This window comes from Trachemys scripta, chromosome 3 (genome assembly GCF_013100865.1).
Source record: "Trachemys scripta elegans isolate TJP31775 chromosome 3, CAS_Tse_1.0, whole genome shotgun sequence".
In the NCBI taxonomy this organism is placed as follows: domain Eukaryota; kingdom Metazoa; phylum Chordata; order Testudines; family Emydidae; genus Trachemys; species Trachemys scripta.
In genome coordinates this window covers 108,777,813-108,802,370 of record NC_048300.1, presented here as the reverse complement: position 1 = coordinate 108,802,370, position 24,558 = coordinate 108,777,813, and the positions used below count along the sequence as shown (strand labels likewise).

General features: G+C 43.3%; 1 protein-coding gene across 1 annotated transcript in view; it reads right to left on the bottom strand.

Moving 5' to 3' along the window:
* The window catches only part of LOC117875496 (vesicular inhibitory amino acid transporter-like), a 37,416-nt gene extending 15,975 nt beyond the window's left edge, over positions 1-21,441 (bottom strand). The window contains exons 1-3 of the mRNA XM_034766885.1: positions 21,235-21,441; positions 19,549-19,889; positions 15,490-15,727 (exon numbers count right to left, since the gene is read on the bottom strand). Of these exons, the coding sequence (XP_034622776.1) occupies positions 15,490-15,727; positions 19,549-19,889; positions 21,235-21,441 (786 nt within the window). The remainder of the gene's footprint in view (positions 1-15,489; positions 15,728-19,548; positions 19,890-21,234) is intronic.
* Between the last annotated feature and the right edge of the window lie 3,117 nt (positions 21,442-24,558).

Genomic DNA, 24,558 nt, shown 5'->3' with positions numbered 1-24,558 from the left:
CTTGGCTGTAAAAGTGCTAGCCTTTCTGCTGTCTATCACTGTGTTCTGGCATCTACATTCTTTAGCTTTACTCTCTTAAGAGGAATGAATTGTGTGTCTAAAAGTTGTTCATTAAAACAGATTAGTTCTCTGAGATTTCAGAGAGGATAAAGTTCAGAGACTAAGAAGATTTATGGCTTCAATCAAATGTAGTTGTGTACCAATGTGGTTTTTGTCCTGCAGAAGTGCATGTGTGCACACATACATATCTGAGGTGTTTTTATAGCATAGCTGGAGGACTGCGTATGAGGAACAAGTAATTGTAATTTGTAATTTTGGCTTTCATCTGAAAGAAAACTAGATAGACAACAACATTCTTAATAAGAGAGGAGTTTCTTGAATATCACAACTGTAAAAGTAAGCAGGTAAAATAAGTATCAGGTACAGAAATCCAAACTTGCCAGTTATAGTACTATAAAAAGCCTGGAGCCAACTGTGAATAAGAGGGAGAAAAAGTGCCAATTCATTTTTATGCAACTTCCTACAAAGGTTACAAGAGACTGATCAGCGAGAAATGTAGGCATTAAAGTGACTTTTGTTTTTCTGCAGAGGAAATGTGCATCAGCTTTTTCCTTGGGTTGAGGAAGTGAAGGATCACTTTTCTGCACCCAAGTCCTAGTGTTTCCAATGTTGGGAAAACCCTTTGTAATGAAATGAGGGTCTCTTTAAAGTTTGGGGCTTTGACAGAGTAATCTATTCAATCCAAGCTTACTCTGTCTATAGGATACAGCTTTCATTTGGATGCACATTTATTGTCAGTGCAAAACCCTAGTCATGGTACATGAGCACTAGTTTGTCCTGTTTATGATTTTTACAATTTTAAATGGTGTAATGCCTATAGAATAAAATGTCAAATGGGTGCAAAATATTGCAGTAATAGATGCAATTCTATTTTTAGCCATTACTTATCTTAACTATTTTTGGTCTAAATCTGCTACCCTCTTCTCATGTTGACTATGTGGTCATATAAAAAGGGAATCCCCATCCTGGCAGCAAGATATTCTAAAGATTGTTCGATCAGTAGCATGCTCTTTACATAAGTTCCTTTCATTCCTCCTCACTACAAGCTATGAACTGCAATGGGTCACAGTAGCAATAAGAATCTACCCTGTGTAGCAAAAAGGGAGAGAAACCACTGAGGATTAAATGGCAGGACTGATTTGTCCCTGGGACTCATTTAAACAATTGTCTTTGCTCTATGAAGAGCCTTTGTAAAAACAAACAGAAAATGCCTTCAGACCGAGATTATTATTATTTGTTGTATCATGGTAGAGCCTAGAAGCACCAGTCATGGACTGGGATTCCTTGTGAGAGCTGCAGCACAAACACAGAACATAAAGACAGTCACTGCCCCAAAGATCTTACAATTGAAGTGTAAGACAAGAGACAACAGATGGATATTGAGAGGCCAAAGGGGGAGCACAAGGAAACAATGAGACAATATTGGTAGCTGTTATCAAGTGTGTTGTAAGCATCATAGCAAAGGAGTGTTTTGAAGCGGGATTTGAAGGAGGACAATGAAGCTGCTTTGTGGATGTTTGTTGGGAGCTCCTCCCATGCATGAGGGGCAGTATTGGAAAAAGTATGAAGGTGCTTTATTAAAAAATGGGCAATGAAGGCTGGCATTGTTTGCAGCATCGAGATGGGAGTCAACATCTAGATAGTGTATGCAAGATGGTAGATACCAGGGGGATAGGCTGTGAAGGGCCTTGAAAGTAAAGACAAGTAGCTTATGCTTGATGCAATGAAGAAAAGGGAACCAGTGGGGGGATGCAAAGAGAGTGTCATGTTCTAGGGTGCAATCCAGAGGAGTGAGGAGTTGTCATTTCCTGCCCTGTAACTCTGGGTGCCTTAAATGCTCTGCTGCTGTGGCTCCCAGTCCTGACACCAACAGCCAGCAGGCAAATATACACGGAGTGTCTGTGTGTTAAGCAGCTCTGGCTCAGCACTTTGATCCCAGCAGCCTGCTTGTTATACCCCAGCCACACCCTGGCATACACCAGCTTTGGTTACACCTGACAAGGTGACCCCAACATTTCCCAGTCCTGAATTTTCCCACAATTGTTCTGCAATGCCCAGCCCTCTCCTGGACCATTCATAGGAATAATAAGGGTTGGCTGCTCCTCCGAAGAGACAAACTGCGCAGCTTATCACTTGAACTGGAGTTAACAATCACTTCAGTCAAACACAGCACTGGGTTGGTTTAGATTAAAAGTAAACAAGTTTATAAATAAAAGGAGAGGGGATTTTAAGTGAGTTTAATATAAGGGATAGAGCTAGAAATGCTACAAGCAAATAAAAGTGAAAAACACTTTCTAGAGATGAAGAATTAAAAAAATTACAATCTTATTCAAGGTAAGGTTCTTACCACACCACCTTCTAGCAAGATGACTGACCACCCCTCTGGTCAGGATCTCCCACAAAGTTTGTAGTGCTTGGTTCCTTTGTCTTCTTAGGTGAAAAATAATTCCTGGATCTTTGCTCTTCTCTTTTATACTCCAGTGCACCTTTGAAAGGTATTCTTCTGAAGGTTACCTCTCAAAATAAAGTTCATTCAAGCTGTGAGGAAGGGGACATGGAATCTGGTGGTGAAGGAAGTTCCATGCTGGTTCTTCCTCTGTGGGTGTTTGCTATAATGCAGATTGATTTATTCCTGCCCTCTCTGATGCAAATGAATGGCCACTTGCCATGCAATTACCAATCAACTCTGATCACACCTGCCTGGAGGCATCTGTCCTCTGTCTGGAGAAATCCGTTTACCTACACCCCAGGCTTGTCTGTTAAACACATTTTAGTCCCACGTTTCCTTCATATTTGTAGGGTCTCTTGGGCATTTACTGTACACACTTTAAGCAAGAATATTAATGATCAGTGTGTTGTTAGTTTTCCAATGGTACCTTACATGACACATACCAGATACAGTTTATGACATTAATGAATTGGGGACACTGAACTGGTCAGGCCAGCTGAAAGTCACCACTAGAGACCAATGAGCCCCTTATCCTCTTGCATTGGGATGCGGTTAGGGTCACACATAGGAAAAGCAATGAGATTGGAAAACGATCCTTACAGCAGTATTTTGAATGGTTATAAGCAGGGCAAGTTTGCATTTGTCAAGGCCAGAGATAAGGATGTTGCAGTAGTTGAGATGGGAGATGATGAAAGTCTTAGTAGTGTGGAAGGATAGGAAAGACCATAACTTAGAGATGCTGTGCAGAAAGGATCAGCAAGATTTACACAGCCTGGATATGAGGACCTAAAGAGAGGTCCTAATTAAAGACAATGCCCGACTATGAGCCTAAGTGCCAGGGAGGATGGTGGTGTCATCCTCAGTGATCAGGAAAGGACATATAGGAGATGACTTGAGGGTGGGGGTAAGATTAGAAACTGTTTTATCTATGTTGATCTTAAATTGATGTCTGGACATCCATGAGGCGATATCAGCGAGATTGGCCAGAAAGAGACAGAGCTGAACCGGGAAATTAATTTGAACTCTACTGCACTAAGAAAAGGCAGTGTTGTCAAGACTTGCAATGTTATTGTGAATGTCATAATTTCAGACTTAATTTTGGCAGTGCTTATGATCTCGTGAACCATCACAAGCAGCTCAAGACTGAGTGAGCCACTTGCAGTTCCCCTTTAGCTGCTAGTGTCTGCTTGTCCTGCAGGTGGGTGCTGTAGGGAGGGTGTCAGGGAGCTGGGCCCCACATTTTGTATGCACACTTATGTATAGATGTATATCATAGAGAAGCTGGTAATAACCCCTATATTTAGGTTGCCTAAAACTTTCCATTATATAAGATTCTTGTGACCATTCTTTTAAAGAAGCTTTAAGACCTCCATTGTTTGCAGTGGGCCTTTGAAATATGGCAAATTTGAAGCCTTCAGACTAGAGATGTGTCTTTCATTTGTCCCATGAAATTGCATTCAAGTTTGCCTGAGACATAAATTCCCAATTTCCCTGCTCTGGCTTCTGGTGACAGAATAATTTTGGTATCGTGCAAAAATAACCACAGATTCTATTTAAAGGCCAGGCTCGTGCAGCAGGAGACACTGGGAGCAGCTTTAGCGGGATGGGGAGCTAGGCTCCCCACAAACGATCCCTGTGCCAAGCATGAGGCCCCATCAACCCATCTCCCATTCTAGGGCACCACATGGAGAAGGAGCATCCACCGCCTTCTGAGGGGAAGGGTATGAGAGAGCCAGGCCGGGTTCCCACTAATGAGCACTCCCCCAGCACATGGCCCCAACAGCCCACCGCTTAGCCCACCTTGTCCCCAGAATAACAGCCTTCTTCTGCTGGGTGCTACTATAATCAGAATGGTAGCGGAAACAATAGCAGTCTGTGCTGCAGTGTTGCAAGTTCAAGGTTCAGTCCCTGCTTAGGGTCCTGTAGTTGCATAATAACTTGTTTTTACCCCTTTCCTTTAAAAAACCTAGGAAATTTAACTTAAATATACTACATTAAAAGAACATTTATTTCAGTGGCAAAGTCAAGCACTTGAAAGTTCAAAAATCTGGCATTGCCTGTTGTCCATGAAACCTTGATTAGGCCTGTTCGTACTGTAAATGACTTTACTGAGTGCAAGGCAGTTGGGATTAGGTCCACTACCTTCAAGAACGCCTCCTGGGATGGTCTCCTCCTTCCCATCCTCAAGCACAGGTCTCGTCTACATGAAAGATACATGTGTAGCTACATGCTGCAGTCCCTTTTGTCCCTGTCAGAATCTTTCACTGCAGCAAGGAAAGGCTCTGGCAGTGGGACACTATGCTGTAGAAATTAGCAGTGTAGATGGGTAGGAAGGTACTGCATTGGCATGTAGAGAGCTGTGTAGGGTCCATATCTTAAGATATGTCTTTTCTGTACTCCCCTTTGCAGTGCCTTGCTGTCTACACTGCTGTTTATACTGCTGAGGGGTCATGCAATGCATGTACTCTACATGCCACCTTAAGTGTAGAAACATCACAGGGTGAGCCATGGCAGAAGAACTGCAGTTCAGCATTGAGATGTAGCAGTTAATATAAAATGTCTCAGTGAGATTAATGAGATTTCATACAATATGCTTATTTACCGATTCTGCGGTATAGCCTCCTCTTGGAGCACACACACAGCTCTCATTAGCACAATTTATGTATGTATATTGAGAAGAGATTGCACCTTGGCAGTCATTAGAAAGAAATGTTTAAAAAAAAACCCCATCACCAGGTATTGTGTACAGTAGTAGATTTTCAAAGTTAAATTATTCAGCCTTTAAATAAAAAGTAAACAAACAACAAAAGGGAACACAAGGCACTTGTAAAATGTCTATTGAAAATCAAGCTTTTTTTTAGCTGTAGCGTGACAAAAAACATCAAAAACTGCAAAGAGATTTTTGATGCCATGGAACTATATACTGCAATGTTTTAGCTACTGTTACTAAGAATAATTACATGAAGGCTAGTAACCAGTACTCTGAGTCTAAGTTCACATCATAAGCTTGCTTTTCAGGAGAACTGAGTAGCAGATGCTTCAGTTGAAGTTGATGGGAACTGTGGGTATTCAGTACCTCTAAAACTCAGATCCTTAATTTTAAAGATAATGTGGGGGAGGGGGGCGGGGATCAGCACTCACGTTGCATTCCCTGTCCATACCCAGCCTGGGCCGGGAAAGCTAATGATCCAACCAATGGATCAAATTTGGTGATGAATCCTGGGCACATGCCGCTTGAGGCACATTGCACATACTCTAAGAAGAAAGATGATGTTATAAAGATGGTATTTCTGATGGAAACACCAACAGGCCCCTCATCATAACACTGCTTCCAGCTACTGCTATCAAAAAGATGTAACATGAGATAGTTTTATTCACATAAAAATACATTAAAAATAAAGGATCTGTCTTAAATCAACAATAAAGATATACAAATTTAAAACTGAGCCTGCATTTTAAATTCAATGTACTTATATTCAATATTTCTCAGACCTCTGATAACTGACTTAAACTACATAGCCAAAACAATTTGAGTTACCAATGGAATGGTTAGGTTTAAGCCAAACCCTGAACATAATTGGGGAGGGGTTATGTAACTTTCCTATTTGCATATTAGAATATAGTGGAGTTGGCCTATGGTACAGGGTAGCACAATCCTGAGGACTGCATAGAGGCTTTTATGGGTGATTCTAGTGGCTGGAAATAGCCAGAGCATTGGAATACCCTGGCAAAACTCCTTCCCCTGACAATACTCATGCCCCCTGAACTGGTGGCATCTGTGGGGTGGCATAGAGCTGTCTACACCCACTACATCTACCAGGGACTGCCTCTATGTTGGGGGAATTATTTGTGGAATCCTTACAGCTACTTTACAATGCCTTTATGTTGGCAAAACTGATAGGAGCTGCAGAGCCCTGATGTGTCACATCCTAAAAGTTCCGTACTTCTAACAATTACACCAGTATGTGCTAATACAATTCTTTCTTGATTTCTTTCTCTGCTCAGTCATCCAGATCCCTTATGTGATGGGCATCTGAAAAACAGTCACACAATCTTCCACATAAGATATGTCTACACAGCAATGCAGTGCACAGCCCTGCAGATCTGAGCCCAGGCTCAAGCCAAACTCCCCTTGCGTCCACACTGCAAATGTGCCAATCTAGGGCTCAGACCCAAAGTCCCAAGATTCTGCAGGACTCGAGTGTATGAGCTCGTGTTAAACTTGGACCTAGGGTCTGAGCCCTATTGGTTTCCTGTGTGCATGTGGCCCCGGCTTGACTCTGGTCCCAGAAGTCCTCCGGCTGTATCCCAGAGTTCCTGGTGGCAGAGAAGCAGTGCTGCAGGTAGGGTGACCAGATGTCCCGATTTTATAGGGACAGTCCCGATTTTGGGGAGTTTTTCTTATATAGGCTCCTATTACCCTCCACCCCAGTCCCGATTTTTTACACTTGCTGCCTGGTCACCCTAGCTGCAGGCAGTCAGCACCATGGCCAGAAGCGCCATTACTGTCTGGTCACATGCCCTCCCTCTGCCTGCTCCTCTTGCAGTGGTGGCTTCGACTCTCCTTTGCTGATGCATGGAGCTTGCGCAGAGCAGGGAGCAAAGTTGCCAGGTGGGCGGTTGCATGCACTTGCCACTCTCACAGTGCATGCAGCCTGGGCATCCCTGCACAGGCAGCCCCAAGGAGAGCAAGTGGGGCTTGGGAGCAAGGGACAGAGTGGAGCAGGACCAAGCAGCGGCCCTGCAGGAAGGGGCAGGGGCAAAGCTCCCAGCTCAGCACAGCCGGGGCTCTCTGGGTGGCTCTTACTACTGCCTGGTTCTGGCTTCTGGCCTGGCCAGGGACAGGCTCAGGGGGAAGAAGAGGAGAAAGGCGTGGGGCCTCGTGGTGAGGCTGGCTAAGGCCCATCTTAGCCCCTCCCAACGGGAAGAGGCTGGTGCTGCCCCTGAGCCTTGGACAGGTGTGGAGCAGCACTATAGGGAATCTGGGACAAATGGTGTCCCAGAGTCATTCAGTCCAGGACAAGGACTTGAAATGTACATTTCAGGACTGTTCCACCCTATTAGGGATGGTTGATCACCCTCGAGGGGAGATAGGCATTTTGGGATATATTTACTTTGACTTGGATCTGCACACTGCGATGTGGATGCCAGAGCCCTAGGTTCAAGCATGGGTCAGAAAATTCTTAACTGAGGATTAAAATGCAATGTAGACATTCAAGCCCAGGGTTCCCTGGCTGACTTGAGTCCCACTAACTCTCGGCTTACATTACTGTGTAGACATAGCCATAGAAATTTAATACCCATTAGAACAATCTAATCTAGATAGTCATTTTCCAGAAGTGATCAGCAACTTTAAATGTGTCATCTTTCAATCTTTAGCAGCCCTGACTTCATAATATTTTTAATGGTTGCAGCTGACAAAGTATAAACAGAATTTGTCCCCAGGTGTCAAGGTTTATAGGAATGGCTACTCGACAGTCCCTAAAATAGGGATGCTGCACATTTCTGAACAGTAAACACAATTCCATAGCTGCAGGAGCAAAGTGCTCTTGACTGTGCTAGGGAAAAAAGGCACTGGGTAGTGAGAATATATATCCTGGCTCCAGCCCCTTTTTGCTGCATTCCTGGGCAGGCTTAGTGGTCAGGCCCAAAAAAGTTACACCAGGGTCTAACCTGAAATAAAATGCTCCATGAAGCAACAGGCGATGTCCAGAATCCTTGCCCTAATAGAAGGTATGTAATGGTGGGCTTGCCCCTTTAAGGCTTGGAAGCCTGGAACTGACCATCCCTGTACAATTAGCCCTGCCTGGCACACCTAATGGAGTGTGGCAATTATTTAGCAGTATGAGCTGGGTATGGAAGAGCTGATTCTCCTGTAAAGAGCTGCAGGAAGTTGCAAAGAGAGAGACTGCAGAGTCTGCTAAGAGTCAGAGACAGTGGCAGCAGGCCTCTCCATTTGAATTCTCAAAACCAGCCCATGATGGGAAATGCTGTTGTATCTTTGTTGCTCAGGCTTCTATAAGTTCTTTCAAAGTATGACTTACTCTAATTCCAGTGTGTAGCCCAAACGCTGCAGTGGCTTTACTTACTGCTCTGGTCAGAAATACTGGAGTGGGCCCTTGTTCTTGAACTTTGAATATGGAAAATGAATAATTTGGGCCAAGCTCTACAGTGGAGTTCTAAAGGGTATAAATTAAGCCCAGGTGTGTAAACTACTTGAATTTAAGGATGAAAATCCATGTTGGGATTCTGTGGTGCAATTAAGGACCTGGGGACAGATTTAAAAGGCAGTTAAAAATGCAGATAGGCACCCTGTGGGCTTTAAGGTTGCCAACTTTCTGATCTCAGAAAATTGAACACCCTTGCCCCGACCCTTCCTGGAGGCCCTACCCCTTCCCCATCTCTTCTCCGAGGCCCCACCTTTCACTCACTCCATCCCCCATCCCTCTGTCTCTTGCTTTTCCCCATCCTCACTCACTTGCTCATTTTCACCAGGCTGGGGCAGGGGATTGGGTTGTGTGAGGGGGTGAGGGCTCTGGTTGGTGGTGGGGCTAGGGATGAGGGGTTTGGAGTGTGGGAGGGGGCTCTGGGCTGAGGAAAGGGGTTGGGGTGTGGGAGGGGGTACAGGCTCTGGGTTGGGGGTGCAGGCTCCTGGTGGGGTCAGAAATGAGGGGTTCAGGGTGGGGGAGGGGGCTCAGGGCTGGGGCAGGGGGTGGGTAATGGGGGAGGAAGGGCTCTGGGGTCGGGGTGCAGGCTCTGTGGTGGGTCTAGGAATGAGGGGTTTGGGATGCAGGAAGGGGCTCAGGGATGGGGTAGGGGGTTGAAGTGCAGAAGCGGGTGAGCGTCACAGGCTTTGAGCGGCACTTACTGGGCATGGTTCCTGGCCAATAGGAGCTGCGGAGCTGGTGCTTGGGGCGGGGGCAGCACGTAGAGCCACCTATGCCTATGAGCCAGAGGGACATGACGGCTGCTTCCCAGGAGCCGCGCAGAGCCGGGTAGGGAGCCTGCCAGCCCCACGCCAACTGGACTTTTAATGCCCTGGTCAGCAGTACTGACCGGAGCTGCCAGGGTCACTTTTTGACCAGGTGTTCCAGTTGAAAACTGGACACCTGGCAAGCCCTAGTGGGCCTGAATGTCTGTGCAAACCTGATCCCTGGTCCTTGGAGGTGCAGGTCCTCTGCACATTCCATTTGTGGTGTTCAGTGTCTCTAAGGATTTAACCTTATCACTAGTGTGATGAAAGCAGCTGAAACCATGGAAGAAAGAGAAATATCAACTACTCAGGTGAACACCATAAAAGGTCACAGATAAAAATTTATCATCATATACCCCTATATGGAAACTATATTCTCATCAATGAGAACATTAAATATTAAAATTGGATCAATGAATTCATTTTGTTATATATACAAGATAGTATGCCATATATGTTGTAACTGTATGAATCATTTATAGCAGCGGTTCTCAAACTATTGTACTCGTGCCTCCTTTCAGACAGCAAGCGCCTGAGTCCGATCCCCCCATTATAAATTAAAAACACTTTTTAATATTTAACATTACTATAAAGGCAGGAGGCGAAGCGGGGTTTGGGGTGGAGGCTGACAGCTCACAATCCCACATGTAATAACCTCACGACCCCCTGAGAGGTCATGACCCCGAGTTTGAAAACCCCTGATTTATAGCCACAAGTTCAAATGCATATGTAAACCAGATATAAAAATATAAAATTGATACTCTGACTACGGTATCATTATCCACAAATGTAATAAAATTTAATACTGGGTCTATTGGAATGTATTGTTATATGAGACAGGTATATAATATCAATACATTTTACAAAACATATAGAATAAGGTCTTCAGCTGCTGTCAATCAGCAGAGATCCATTGAACTCAATGAAGTTCTGCTACTTTACATGAGGTAAGGTTCTGGCTATGAATACAGGCTTAATATATTTTCAGTAATTGAACATTTATACATTACACTATTGTGACACACAGGTGCCCCAATATTCATCACTGTCATGTAATTAGGATATGTTTTGCACAAAGTATGCCTTGTGAGATATCATTCTAAAAGTATTGATCTGCTAGACATTAATATCTTGTTGGACTGTATGTGCTATTCTTGTATGTGAAGTTATGGCTATGTATGTGTTACTGAAACATGTTGTGAGGTTGAAAACACTCACGAGCAGCCTTTCAGGTACAACAGTAAAAAAACCAAACAATGTTAATGGCTTACAGAGGAAATGCACACAAGCACAAGTATTACCCCAGGAACTGTGTGCAATAGAAATCTCTCAGAGATAGCACTACACAATGGGAGCTGTTTGACCCAGGTCACAGCAAAAGAGCTTCCCAGTAAGTGGGAAAAAATATAAAAGGGGGAAAAGGACAGCATAAGGGGAACTCGCTCTCCCTACAACAACACACCTGGAAACACCTGAGGAATAAAGACTGAACGGGGGGAAGTGATGTTCCCAGGCTAAAGGGATTCTAGTCTCTGTATGAAAACTTAGGAAACCCAAGCTGCAAAGCCAAGGCAGCTTGCGCCTTCAGAATCTGCCAGTCTGTTTATCACTCAGGGTGAGGATTTGCTAATTCATATCCTACCTATCTAGTATGTTAAGCTCAGTTTGTGGTTTTGTTTATTTACTAGGTAATCTGCTTTGATCTGTTTGCTATCACTTATAATCACTTAAAATCTATCAGTTTCTAGTTAATAAACTTATTTTATATTTTAATCCAAACCACTGTGCATTTGACTAAGCTGTCTAGGAAAAATCTCAGCTTACATACCACTAGTGTGTATGGTCCTCTTCACATTGAGGGAGAGGCGTACTGGGTTTAAACCCATATACTGGCCAGATTTGACCAGGGAAGGATGGTACTGCTCTGGGGTCCTAGGCTAAGTTCCGTCTAAGCTGCGTGGCCACGCAGCTGTGCAGTTGCCTATAAAGTGCCATGCAGGCGCTCAGGGCTGCAGCGGGGAGAGATGCCTGTGGTGCCCCTGACCCAGCCCAGTCCCAGACCTGCCACGACTGGGAATAGGCACCCCTCCCCTAGCCCCGACCCAGCCTGACCCTGAACCTGCTGTGGCTGGGGGACAGGCATCCTTCCCCTGGCCCTGACCCAGCCCGGCCCTGAACCTGCCAGGGGATAGGTGCCCCTCCCCCCCAGCCCAGGTGCTGCTGCAGGGAGAGAGGGCTGGGGGGAGTCCTCTCTCCCCACCATAGCCCTGGGGAGCCCAACTGTACCCCAAACTCCTCAGCCCCATCCTAGGGCCCGCAACTCCAGATGGCACCTTCACCTCCCCAAACCCCAACCATCTGCCCCAGCCTTGAGCCCCTCATCCCTGGCCCCACCCCAGAGCCCACATCCCCAGCCAGAGCTCACCTCCCCTGAACTCCAACCCTCTTCAGCAGCCCTGAGCCCCTCATCCCCAGCCCCACCCCAGAGCCTGTACCCCCTGCACCCCAACACTCTGCCCCCAGCCCTGAGCCCCCTCCAACACTCTGAACCCCTCAGCCCCAACCCGCTATATGAATTTTGTTATGCTCACATCACACATCACCTCCATATTGGTGAACATAACAAAATTCATTCCACACATTGGTGGGAAAAATTAGAGGGAACACTGGTCCGAGGCTGGTTCTTAGAGAGCCTACAAGTGACTGCATCTTGGTGTGTCCCTATCTGTGTGAATGCTGGTGAAGGTGCAAGCTTGGAGGGCTTTGCAACTTGTCATGGCAACACCATGTGAGAGGGAGCCCTGGCTGGTGGGTCAGAGGTCTCAGTGATACCCCAGTTCCAGGTGGAACCCATCCCAACTATATTTTAAATGTAAAAAGGAGTGAGTTTCACACTATTGAAAGCATTTTGAAACTCTTTGGTAGGGCAGATGAGTTTTCTGCAGCCCTGAGCTTTGTGTGTGCTGCTGAGAGTTTTGGGGAAGTCCATCTCAAATGGGTTATAAATTAAAGTAGTGATGGGATACTTTATTTTACATCTTCCTAATAGCTGTTTTCTGGCCGCTTGCACCACTTCAGGACACAGTAGGCTTAGTGGGACTTTTATTTTGACATTCTTTTTCTTTGGCGCACCATGTCATCTCTTCTGAATACACTCCTCTTCCATGTTGTTGGTATGTAAAGACTACTTTGATACTACCATATTGTTAGAATCTAGACTACTGTGAAAACCAGTGTAAAAGTTTGCTATTTTATTGCTAGCTAGAAGTATAACTTGAATCTCTCTGTCAGAGTATACTTTTCTTCATCCTTTTATCTTATAATTTTGGGTTATGTCTTTTCTTAAAGGTAGTTTTAACTGCACACAGGTTTTCATTTGCATGTACAGTGGAAGAATATTAAACATGTTTCCTTGGAAACTTTAAATGTCTGAAACAATCATTTACATAAACAATGCTGTCATCAAAATTTCACATTCTTCAGTTGAAGGAAAAAACTTAAACATTTCCAATGCAAATAAGTACTATTTAATAAGCAGACAATCTAAAAAAGCCTCCTTTATTGAATTTCATAATGACCAAAAAGTTACTTATCCTTAAAATAATTCCAGATTATAATATAATTTCATTTGTGGATTAATTGTGTGCACTGAAATAACTGCTTAGAGTGTTTTCAAATTCAACTTAAACATTTATCTCTAATTGCCATGCAAAACACTGTTGCCCTTTCCTCTGGGTAAGGCAAAAACAACTGTCATTCCCATTTTAACAGAGCTTGTTTCCACCTGTCAAGAGCATTCTGATTGCTTTAATCAATCTGTTCATAACTCCTGATTTTTCTCTTGTAAGGTTTGCATAGAAATTCCCTCAAATTCTTATATGTTCAGTGATCTGTGCCAACTCAATATTTTTTTCTGCCTTAGATACCTATTTTATAGTATTCCCCTAACCAGACATAAAGGGTTTTTTCCATACTTCAGAGAAGTAAAAGAAAACACAAAATGTATTGCACACCTGCTCTGTTGCACTTACCCACATACAATATATCCATTAGAAAACTCCAACCGTATTAGTAAATAAATAATTATTCCCCACTTTGCCACCTTCATGCTCCCCCATAAACAAAACACTAAAAAACTGTAGCTTGCCCCCTGTTGCTGTTGTGTTCTGTTTTAAAATACTGGACCAACCAAGACTAAGTAGCAGGGTTCAAAGCTGCAGACACTAAGGGTATATCTATACTGCAACAAAACACCCACAGCTCATCTGGGTCAGCTGACTCGGACTTGCAGAGCTTGGGCTGTGGGGTTATAAAATTGCAATATAAATGTTCAGGCTTCTGCTGGAACCTAGATGTGGGACTCTCCTGCCTCGTGGGGTCTCAGAGCTGGGCACCAGCCGAAGCCCAAATGTCTACACTGCAATTTTATTGCCTTACAGCCCGAACAGCCCTCCTACCCCGGCCCGCCATCCACAAGTCTGAGTGAGCTGACCTGGGCCAGCCACAGGTATTTACTGCAGTGTAGCTAGACCCTGAATGAAGCCCTTCTTCCTGAACTGATTAGCTACTTTGTCCTTTTAAAAAAAATCTTTTAATAATCTGCCATATGTAAGTAGTATTGCTACCATATTGCTAAATATCTAGTTCTATACTGGAATCTATAATAATTAATAATATATAATATAATATTGTATTTAAATAGATCCAGGGGTCTTAAAACACTTTGAGCGACTGATATTATTACCTACATTTTTCAGATGTGGAAACAATGACAAAGAGAAGTTAAGTGACTTGCCAAAGGTCACACTACAAGGCATTGATAAAACTGGGTCTAGAAACAAAGTCCCTTGATTTCGAAAGTGAAATGGTTTCATTAAAGTCAATGATAAAACTCCCATTGACTGTGCTGGGGCCAGGATTTCACCCCCAGCCCATTGTGCTGATTGACAGACCATGCTGAGAGTCTGCAAGAACTGACTTGTCACCAAAATGTATTTCCATTTTTGTATTAGGATTGCAAGTCTATGTTCTTAGTTAAACATATTTAGAATATGATATGTTACTTTGACTTAAATTGTATTGTATTTGTATTCATTTTAAATTAGATATAGCATGGAAACTTCATTGAGACATAGACAATGTTTTGGGGTTTTTCCCCCTCAAAAAGATTGGGGGGTTAGAAGAGGATGAACAGGAAAATGTCCATTAAAGTTATCAAACTCTCAAACAACAGTGGAAGACCTTTTTTTTTCTTTTCTTTTCATATTTAGGGTGTCATGAAAATTTGCAAGTGAGCTACTGATTAGTGTATAAACAATGCTAAATGTGAAATATGTCTGTAGACATTTGTTTGTTCCTACTGTATGATGTCGCAAATGAAAAGGAGGCGGGAGAGAAAAAGCAGTTTTTAAAACAATGTTAAGCTAAATTTATAGATATGAAAAAAACACTTTTTCCATCAAGAAAATTATGGAACCAAGTTTAAATTTGATGTCAAATAAAAAGTTATTTTATTATTGTTATTATTATTACTCTCTTTGGTCCAAATTCATAGTCATCAGTTAAGTTAGACCTGGGATGAAACTGGTCTTAAATACATTGTCTCTGGTTTTGTGATATATTTACATATTGTATCTCCGATTTATCTCCACCTTCTTTAACTTGGTGATTTTCTCTGAATACAAATGTACACATGGAAAGGCAATTCCAAACCTACAGAAGCAGTTAGCATCTCTTTATTTTCCCTTAGTTTAATTATTTTCAGAATCTTTCTCTCTTTGGATAATGTCCCTACTTCCCCCACGACTCCCTTTTGACCTTTGTTCCCTGTTTTTAAAGTGTGAGTTTCATGTAAAAAAAGTTTAAATATGTCAGTAATAAATTAATCCGCCATCTGAGATGAAATCAAAAACCTTCTGAGTGTTGTGATATGATGATATAGTTAAAGCAAAACAAAACAGACTAAGTGTTTAAAATTATGAGTAATGTAAATAGGTAAGCATTTTACCTGAATGGCATTGGTAACATTCCATCCAGCTTCCCAAGTGGTGATCAGTTTGATCTGGGCACCTTGCATGTGAGCCTTGGATTGATATCCTGGATCCTGGTGGGAGACATTAAACTCAAGGGTCATGGTGGCATCTTGTTCCTCTTTTTCCTCGCTGTGGGTCTGGTTAAGCTCATCCCTTCTGGCAAAATTCACGTTTTCTTCATCAGCATCTAGGCAACCTTCCCATTTCACCAGCCTGAAAAATAGGGACTGTGTACCCCTAAAGCAATGGGGAAGAGATGAAAGAGTCTGCTTCAGGTAAGCCATCCTGAATATCAGCTATTAAAATAAAATCTTTTCCTGGCTGTCTTTATTTTTTGCAGTAGTTGTGTGTTATTAGTCCCTTTGTTAGATTGGCATTGACACTGTAGCTATGATTTATGAGGTCTGTTGGCCTTCAGTCTTTTATTTGTGTCAGTTTCAAATGCCAAACTAAAGGAACATCCCCAGGGTCTTCAAGGTGCTGCTAGAGTCAATGAGGTTTAGTAGCCTGCAAGCTGAAATTTACAATTCAAATCCTTTTACTTATGGTAAGTACATAGATCAGTCACTCGTGAAGAAGCTACAAGTGGTTGCAAGAATCTGTTCCTGGAAATTATGCAAGCATGTTTTTCAATATAAGTAAATATTCCTACAAAAAAAAAAAACTGCATTAAAAAGCAGCACTGACTGACTGACTAGTCAAACAAAATGACTAATATAAATATAGAAGTTAATAGAGCAGGCTATTGCTGGGTTAAATTAAGGTTTATTACGTTGTCCATGAGCTAAGTAGTCCCATCATATTTAGACCAAATCATATCATTCCTGTGTAGAGTTATAACATCACAACAACTTTAAAAAGAATAATTTATTCAAAATTAAATAGAGAACAGGGGGAAAATACATATAAATAACTATCTACTTCTCCAGATGTGAGAATTTTCTGCTTTTATTTAGTGTCTACAGAGGTCAGTAGAACTTTAAAAATGTTTTAAAAACATAAGCTCAAAGTTTAAAAACTTCTAGCATATTTATAACCATTTCTATTTCATAGTATTTTTCTGAGGAGAGAGTAGAATTTTTTTAATGCTGTTTAGCTCTGTCTGTTCATTCCCGGGCTATAAATATACATTAGTCTTTACACTAACTTTACACACCATAAGACCATAAAAAATATATTTATTTTGTTTCTCCTACTTTCATGAAGCGGCACCTGGGATTTGTGCAAGGAAGGAAAAGAGAGGGAGTGTAGTTGCAGGATTCACTGGTTTTTAGTGTCATCTCTGCCCATTTTCGGCATAAAAGCAATCTTCTCCTGTGAGTCTGGTGTTAAGGAAATCTGCCAGTATCCCTTTGTTAAATCCAGAGTGGTGCTATCTTGTGCTTCTCCCAGCCAGTCTAAGTTCGTCCACACAAGGCATGGGGTAAACATCAAATTCTGAAACTGTTCACCTTTCTGAAGTCTATACAGAAATATAGTGAGTCATCTGACTTTGGAACCAGCACAATAGGACTTCTCCAGTCACTTTGGGATAGCCCAAGTTCTGACATGACCTTGAGCTCTTTCTTGATAGCCCTTCTCAATTTTGGGGGCTCTTCTGTATTACTTTACTGGGTTCCATATTAATGTGATTGTGGCCCATGGATATCTTCCCAGGGTGGGCTGAGAATCTCTCTGTAAAAGTGGCCACCAATTGGAGTGCCTGGTTTTTTTGCTTCTGGTTTAGGTTCTCTTGGAGGGGCACTGAGCTTTCTTTCAGGCAATCTCTAATTTGGGGTCCCAGTTCCTCAGCATATGGCATGATGAAGTGGCTTTTCCTGGCTTCAGCAAATTTACACAGTCAATTTGTCATTCCTTCCTCCCATTCCCCCCTTTTGTCTGACTAAATAGTTTGCAGTTCCTACCTCCTTTACCATCTCATAAGGGCCTTGCCACTTGGCCATCAGCTTTGATTCAGAGATTGGAAGAAGCAATAGAACTCTGTTCGCGGACTGGAAGGCACATAGTCATGCAACTTTATTATAATGTGACTGTTTTTGTATGTGTTCCTTCCTCTAGCATACGGCCCTGTAGCTTTCTGTCTCTCATGTAACTTTAAGACATATTGTACAAGGTTTTTGGTTCTTGGAGCCTGGCTTTCCCATGTCCCTCACACCAGGTCTAGTATACCTCTTGGCGGTTGCCCATAAAGCACTTGCAGTGGTGAAAATGCGGTCAAAACTTGTGATACTTCCTTAATGGAGAAGAGGAGTAGAGTCAGGAGTAGTTGGCCCCAATGTTATGAGTCTTGGATAATGAATTTCTTGAGCATTCTCTTTACCATCTGATTAAGTCTTTCCATTAGGCCATCTGTCTATGGATGGTACACAGATGTGTAGGGGCCCTACCAAATTCACGGCCATGAAAAATGCGTCCCGGACCGTGAAATCTGGTCTTTTGTGTGCTTTTCCCCTATACTATACAGATTTCATGGGGGAGACCCATGTTTCTCAAACTGGGGGTCCTGACCCAAAAGGGAATTGCAGAGGGTCACAAGGCTATTTTTGGGAGGTTGTAGTATTGCCACCCTTACTTCTGCACTGACTTCAGAGGTGGGCGGCCAGAGAGCCATGGCTGTTGGCCGGGCACCCAGCTCTGAAAGCAGTGCCCCAATAGCAGCAGCACAGAAGTAAGGGTGGCAATGCCATACCATGTCATCCTTACTTCTTCCCTGCTGCCTTCACAGCTGGACGGCCGGAGAGTGGCAGCTGCTGACTGAGGGCCCAGCTCTGCAGGCAGCAGCGCTGAAGAATGGCAATACCATACCATGCCATCCTTACTTCTGCGCTGCTGCTGGCAGTGGCTTTGCCTTCAGAGCTGGGCTTCTGGCCAGCAGCCGTTGCTCCCCAGCTGCCCACCTCTGAAGGCAGCACCGCCGCCGCCAGCAGCAGCGCAGAAGTAAGGGTACCAGTACTGCAATCCCTCTTACAAGAACCTTGCGGCCTCCCCCCACAACTCCGTTTTGGGTCAAGACCCCTACAATTACAACACCATGAAATTTCAGATTTAAATAGCTGAAATCATGAAATTTGTGATTTTTAAAACCCTCCGACTGTGAAATTAGTAGGACCCTACAGATGTGTATAATGCTTTGACTTTTAGTAGGCCACAGAACTCTCTTATCAACCAGATTGTAAAACCTGTTCCGTGGTCCATCAGGTTCTCTTTGGGAATCCCTACCCAGGCAAAGACCTTCAGCAGCTCATTAGTGATAGTCTTGTCATTCGTTGTCTGGAATGATATAATTTCCGGCTATTGGGTGACCAAGTCCATGATGATAAGGATATGCTGATGTCCAGAGGTACTCTTCTGTAGGGGGCATATAAGAATGATTATTGTTCATGCAAAGAAGATCTCCATCAAGGGAAAGGGTACTAGTAGAGTCCATGGGACTCCTTTGGTGACCACTAGTTAGCATTTGGGGCATGACACACATAAATTCTCAACTTCTTTAAGGACCCTGGGCAAAAGTATTGGGTTAGGATCCTAGACTTTGTCTTATCCTTCCCAAGGTGTCCTGCACATAGGATTGTGTGCACTAAATGTAGGAGTTCAAAATGATGTAACCAGGGCACAAGTAATTGCATCCATATCTCATGCATCTGCTTGTCCTGGACTAGATGCATTTTCAGTTTTTATTTGTAAAAACATTCTGGGAATTTGTCAGTTTATTTTCCAAACATTAAAACCAGGATGAAATCAGGTTAAAACAAGAATTAAAAAATTTGGGGGGGGGGTTAGGGAGGGAGGAGAGACGGGGACTTTTCATAATATACATATTTTACTACAGTATAATTGAAACCTTTTTTAATGTACAAAGGTATTTTTTCTCTCTGAGCTAGTAGTATTTCCAGAAATCCTGGTTTGTACACGCTTGCATAATTTTCTTCAAAGTATCCTCACTCATATAGAGCCTCTTGTTGTCTTGAAGGTAGTCCAACTTTGAAAATAAGTGCTCTGCATCAACAGATCCAGGGGGTACACCCAAAGCTCACCTTGCCAATTTGCTGGAGATGGGAAGTGTGTTTTGATGACTGCTCCAAAAAGCCAGCGCATCTAGCTTCATATTATCAGGGTTAGGCATGTTCAGATTTGAGATTTCATCTTTACTGGCAAATATTTGAAACATTCTGGAATAACAGTCATAGTCTGCTGCAAAATTCACCTTGAGGAAGGGGTGCAACACCTGGATGGCATTCCAAAAAGAATCTTTGGCACCAAACATTTTGGGGATCAGTAAATGGGCTACAGTCATCTCCCATTTCTTGTGAGCATTGGTTTTGAATGCTTTTTTGGTTTTCTTGTGTTTTGTGTTTCTTTTTGGTGCTGTGTTCACCTATGTGGTACACAAGAGGTAGTCGGCAGTGGGCTTTGCACTCATCTCGCACTGTGTAAAACAAAACCTTAAACTTGTTTGCATGCTTGAAAATGGCTCCAAATCCAATGATGCAAGATTTCACGTCTTTCATTTCTTCTGTACCAGTAGCTACTGACTGTGCAACACTAATTAGGTGAGCAGGGCAGGGGTAGTACAAAGCAGCTCCAGTTTCTGATTGAGTTTAATCTCCTGTGCAAATTTAGCCATGTAGGAAGCAGAATCTGTGTTAGTTGTAGCCAGATTTTCCCAAGTTAGTTGGTACATATCAAATATGTCAGTTATTGCTGCATTGACAAAATGGCTATCAGCAGAGAGGATGAATGTCACATCAGCACAAAACAAGTTTTATTTTGTGAAATCAAAAACAAAAGGCCAAGAATTGGACAGTCCAAAGCATCAGGAGACTCGTCAAAAATCAGACTAGATACCACATTTCCATCAGTTCATTCCATCAGTCTAGATACTAAAATATCATCATTTTATTTCAGATACTTACGCGTGAGCTTGTCTGTATTTGGAAGGGTTTTTGCTGCTGCACAGTATTATCTCACAAAGTCACCAATAGGCCCCTCTACAATTAACAGTGATTGTCTGGCAAACCAAAGAGCATGCACAAATTCATTGACACAATCATGCTGTCTTCTCTCTTTTATTAAAGACTCGGTGAGAGCCACGGTGACTGTTTATCCCAAAGTTCACTTTCTTCTTTAAGCTTCCTTTTGACATGCTCCTTTATTCTGTCAGCAGAAGCACTGACCTCAATGCTGCAGTACTTGCAGCGCAATGCATCCTTTTCACTCCAGTCTACTTTTCTTGAAATTTTCTAAGCACTGATTTTCTTGTTGGTATTCAGGCATAGATTTGCATTTTCACCCCATCTTTACCTTTTTACCTTATCTTTATCTGCAGAGGATTGATTGTTTAAATTCAGCGCCACACTAAATGGACTCAAAGAAATAGGTGGGCAGCATCTCCTTGTGAGCCAATCAGAGTGTGATATTAACATTGTTTGATTTTCCAACCTCCACCGTGTGTGTTCTATGTTTTACACTGTAGAACTGCTTCAATCTAAGAGCTCCAGGACATAACAATCGCATAAAGCATTAGTGTTTTTTTTAAAAAATAGTACCCCAAAAATATTGAGTGGATTGATAAACTGGTGTAAAGCAGTAAAAACCAAACTCCTTTAATAAAAAACCTTATAATTTAATCGGTGAAAATTGGTGAAAACTGAAAATGCAAAACACTATCTACATGATATAACAAGTCTGTCTTAATGACAAAAATGAGGATATGGCCATGCCCTCAGGAGATCCACTTCCCCATCGTCTATCACTGCTACTTGTTCAATGACCCGGCTCAAAGTATCATAATTACTTTGCTTCATGCAGAAATCCAAGAAGCCTGTTAGCCTCTCTGGGTCCAGTTGCAGAGAGGCGGTCTCATTTTGGCCTATGGAATGCTGTTCTGCGGCATCTTTTGGATTGACTATAGCGTCTGTTGTCTTCATTATGCCTATGAAAGGGGTTGCCTTTATCACCTCTCTCTCCGGGACTTCTTCCTTCTAGGCCGGGAGGTAATTAGGTTAGAGTCCTTGTCAGTGCATGCTGAAGCTTCTAAATGGTGATCACTTGTAGCTCTTCTTTATGATCAACTGGACTACTTCACAAAATGCTAAATGTATACCCAGACACTGATATGTTGCTCTTCTCTACAGTAGAGTGGGAAATAGGGCAGAAAAATGTCCTGACTTAAAATCTGTTGCATCTGCTTCAAAATTGTATGCATACATGGACAGTAACTCTTGCTCTAAAGCAGAACCAGGTTTGTTTGTTTACACCTACAGTAGCCACATCTGTCAATGGTGCCTCCCTGTTTGCCATGAGAAAGAAAGAGAGAGAGTAAGCCATTAAAAAGTAGAGGCAAGGAGGATAAAAAAAAAAGTAAGCAAAATTCACTTTGAGAAAACGTTACTATTTATAGCCTTGCTTTCTCTAGAGGTTTGGGGAAAGTCTAGAAGTTCTTGAGTTTTGTTCTTTCCCCAAACCCCCATTTCATAGAATCATAGAACTGGAAGGGACCTCGAGAGGTCATCTAGTCCAGTCCCCTGCACTCAAGACAGGACTAAGTATTATCTAGACCATCCCTGACAGGTGTTTCTCTTACCTGCTCTTAAAAATCCCCCAATGATGGAGATTCCACAACCTCCCTAGGCAATTTATTCCAGTGCTTAACCACTCTGACAGTAAGGAAGGTTTTCCTAATGTCCAGCCTAAACCTCCCTTGCTGCAATTTAAGCCCATTGCTTCTTGTCCTATGCTCCGAGGTTAAGAAGAACAATTTTTCTCCCTCCTCTTTGTAACAACCTTTTATGTACTTGAAAATTGTTATCATGTCCCCTCTCGGTATTCTCTTTTCCAGACTAAACAAACCCATTTTTTTTCAATCTTCCCTCATAGGTCATGTTTTCTAGACCTTTAATCATTTTTGTTCCTCTTCTCTGGACTCTCTCCAATTTGTCTATATATTTCCTGAAATGTGGCACCCAGAACTGGACACAATACTGCACTTGAGGCCTAATCAGCACGGAGTAGAGCGGAAGAATTACTTCTCGTGTCTTGTTTACAATACTCCTGCTAATACATCCCAGAATGATGTTTGGTTTTTTTTTTTTTTTTTTTTTTTTGCAACAGTGTTACACTGTTGACTTGTATTTAGCTTGTGATCCACTATGATCCCCAGAGCCCTTTCCTCAGTACTCCTTCCTAGGCAGTCACTTCCCATTTTGTATGTGTGCAACTGATTGTTCCTTCCTAAGTGGAGTACTTTGCATTTGTTCCTATCGAATGTCATCCTATTTACTTCAGACCATTTCTCCAGTTTGTCCAGATCATTTTGAATTTTAATCTTATCCTCCAAAGCACTTGCAACCCCACCCAGGTTGGTATTGTTCACAAACTTTATAAGTGTAAAATGGTAGACTTCACCTATTAACAGTCCTGGGCTGCTGCATCTTCAAGTCCCTAGGATGCTGCTTGGGTTTCTTCAGTGAGTAGTGGAGCAAGCCAGATTGTCCACTGGGCTGGGGGCCATTGAGAGGTCATGGTCACTCTTGCAAAAGTGCCAAGAATGAGTGGTTCCCTGAAGTGTAGGGGACTCACTCCCCATAGTGGTGGGACCCTGAGGAGCTGCAGCTGGTACCAGGTCCACTATCCATTGTAACAACTGTTGCTGGTGCAATGCCATCTGTTTGAACAGTTCTTGCTGCCTCTGTTGTTGCTGCGCTTGAGTTAGACAGCCACTGCAGAAGCTGATTGACCTCCAGAGCTTCCCTTTTCTGCTGAGACAATTAAACTCAACCCCACGTCTGGCACCACATTGTCAAGTGCTCTAGAGGCACTCTTTAGAGGTCCCAGTTTTCTCCTAACTGTTTTTCCTCTATTCTTCTCAAATTAGCCCTATCCATCAACTTAACCTGACGTGAGTCAATCAGCCTGTGACGGGGTGGACTAGGTCCAAAGGGCCCCTGATGGAGGCTGCATGGCCTACCTCACCCAGCCCCAGAAAAGAGAAGAGAAGTCCTCCAGGCAGCCAATCAGGGCCCTTAAGCACAATATAAAAGGAAGCAGCAGTGACCAAGCTGTCAGTTACTGTCTGGAGCTTGAAGAGGGAGGACTAGATACCCAGAAGAGCAACAGGACTATAGATAGCTCACTGGAGGCAGGACTGAGCCCAGGGAAGGCTGCCAAAGACTGGGTCCCTAGCTGGCTGGAAGAGCAGCAGGACCATAGACAGGTCAGTGTGGGCAGACTGAGCCCAGGACCTAGCCAGACCGGGTGAGGGTACCGTGATTGGCCCTACCGGTCTGGTTGAAGACTGAGCTCAGGGAGGACTGTCAAAAGGATATGAACTGCAGGTACTGAGATGGCCCCTGTTGGGCTATTAAAGAAGGCAGTGCCAGTGAGGAGGATACCTTGGTGCTATGGCCCAATACCAGGGCCACGTGAAAGAACTAGAGACTATACACCCCAGAAGTGGGGGGGACAGTGTGTGTGACTCAGCCAGAGGACTGAGTCATTGAAGACCTGTTGTACAACTATTGGTCAGGGGGGTGCTTATGAGAGGTGGGTGCCACCCTGTTGTAAGAACTGAATGAAAATCTGTCTCACACCCGATCAGAAAAAGGGTGTCTGTCAGAGGTGGGTGCTGATGCCATTACACAGCCCTTAAACTCCAGGGCTGGCAGTCTTCCTTTATCTCCTAGACAGTTTCATAGAGGCAGTCTGGCATGGGAGCTGTTGCCTTCTGCTATCCCTCAGGCCTTTCTACCTCCCCAGTGCTCTCTCAATCTATTCTCTTTCCTTTATAGCTGGGCTAGGTTTCCATATTGGTCCCAGCCGTGAGTGCATGCCTCCAGGATTGGCAGTACTGGCAGCTGTGCTGGGGTGTGCCCAGCCTGGTTGCCTGTAAGCAAGGAAGACTCTCTTCTCCCTTCTGTCTGTGCTCAGTATGGGGTTTGTAAATCCCAGTAGTGTCCTATATCTTCCCTGCCTGCAGGATTTCCAGCAGCAGACCTGGATTTTAACAGCTACTCTGTATGTATGGGGCCAGAGTAAGGTCTTGTTTA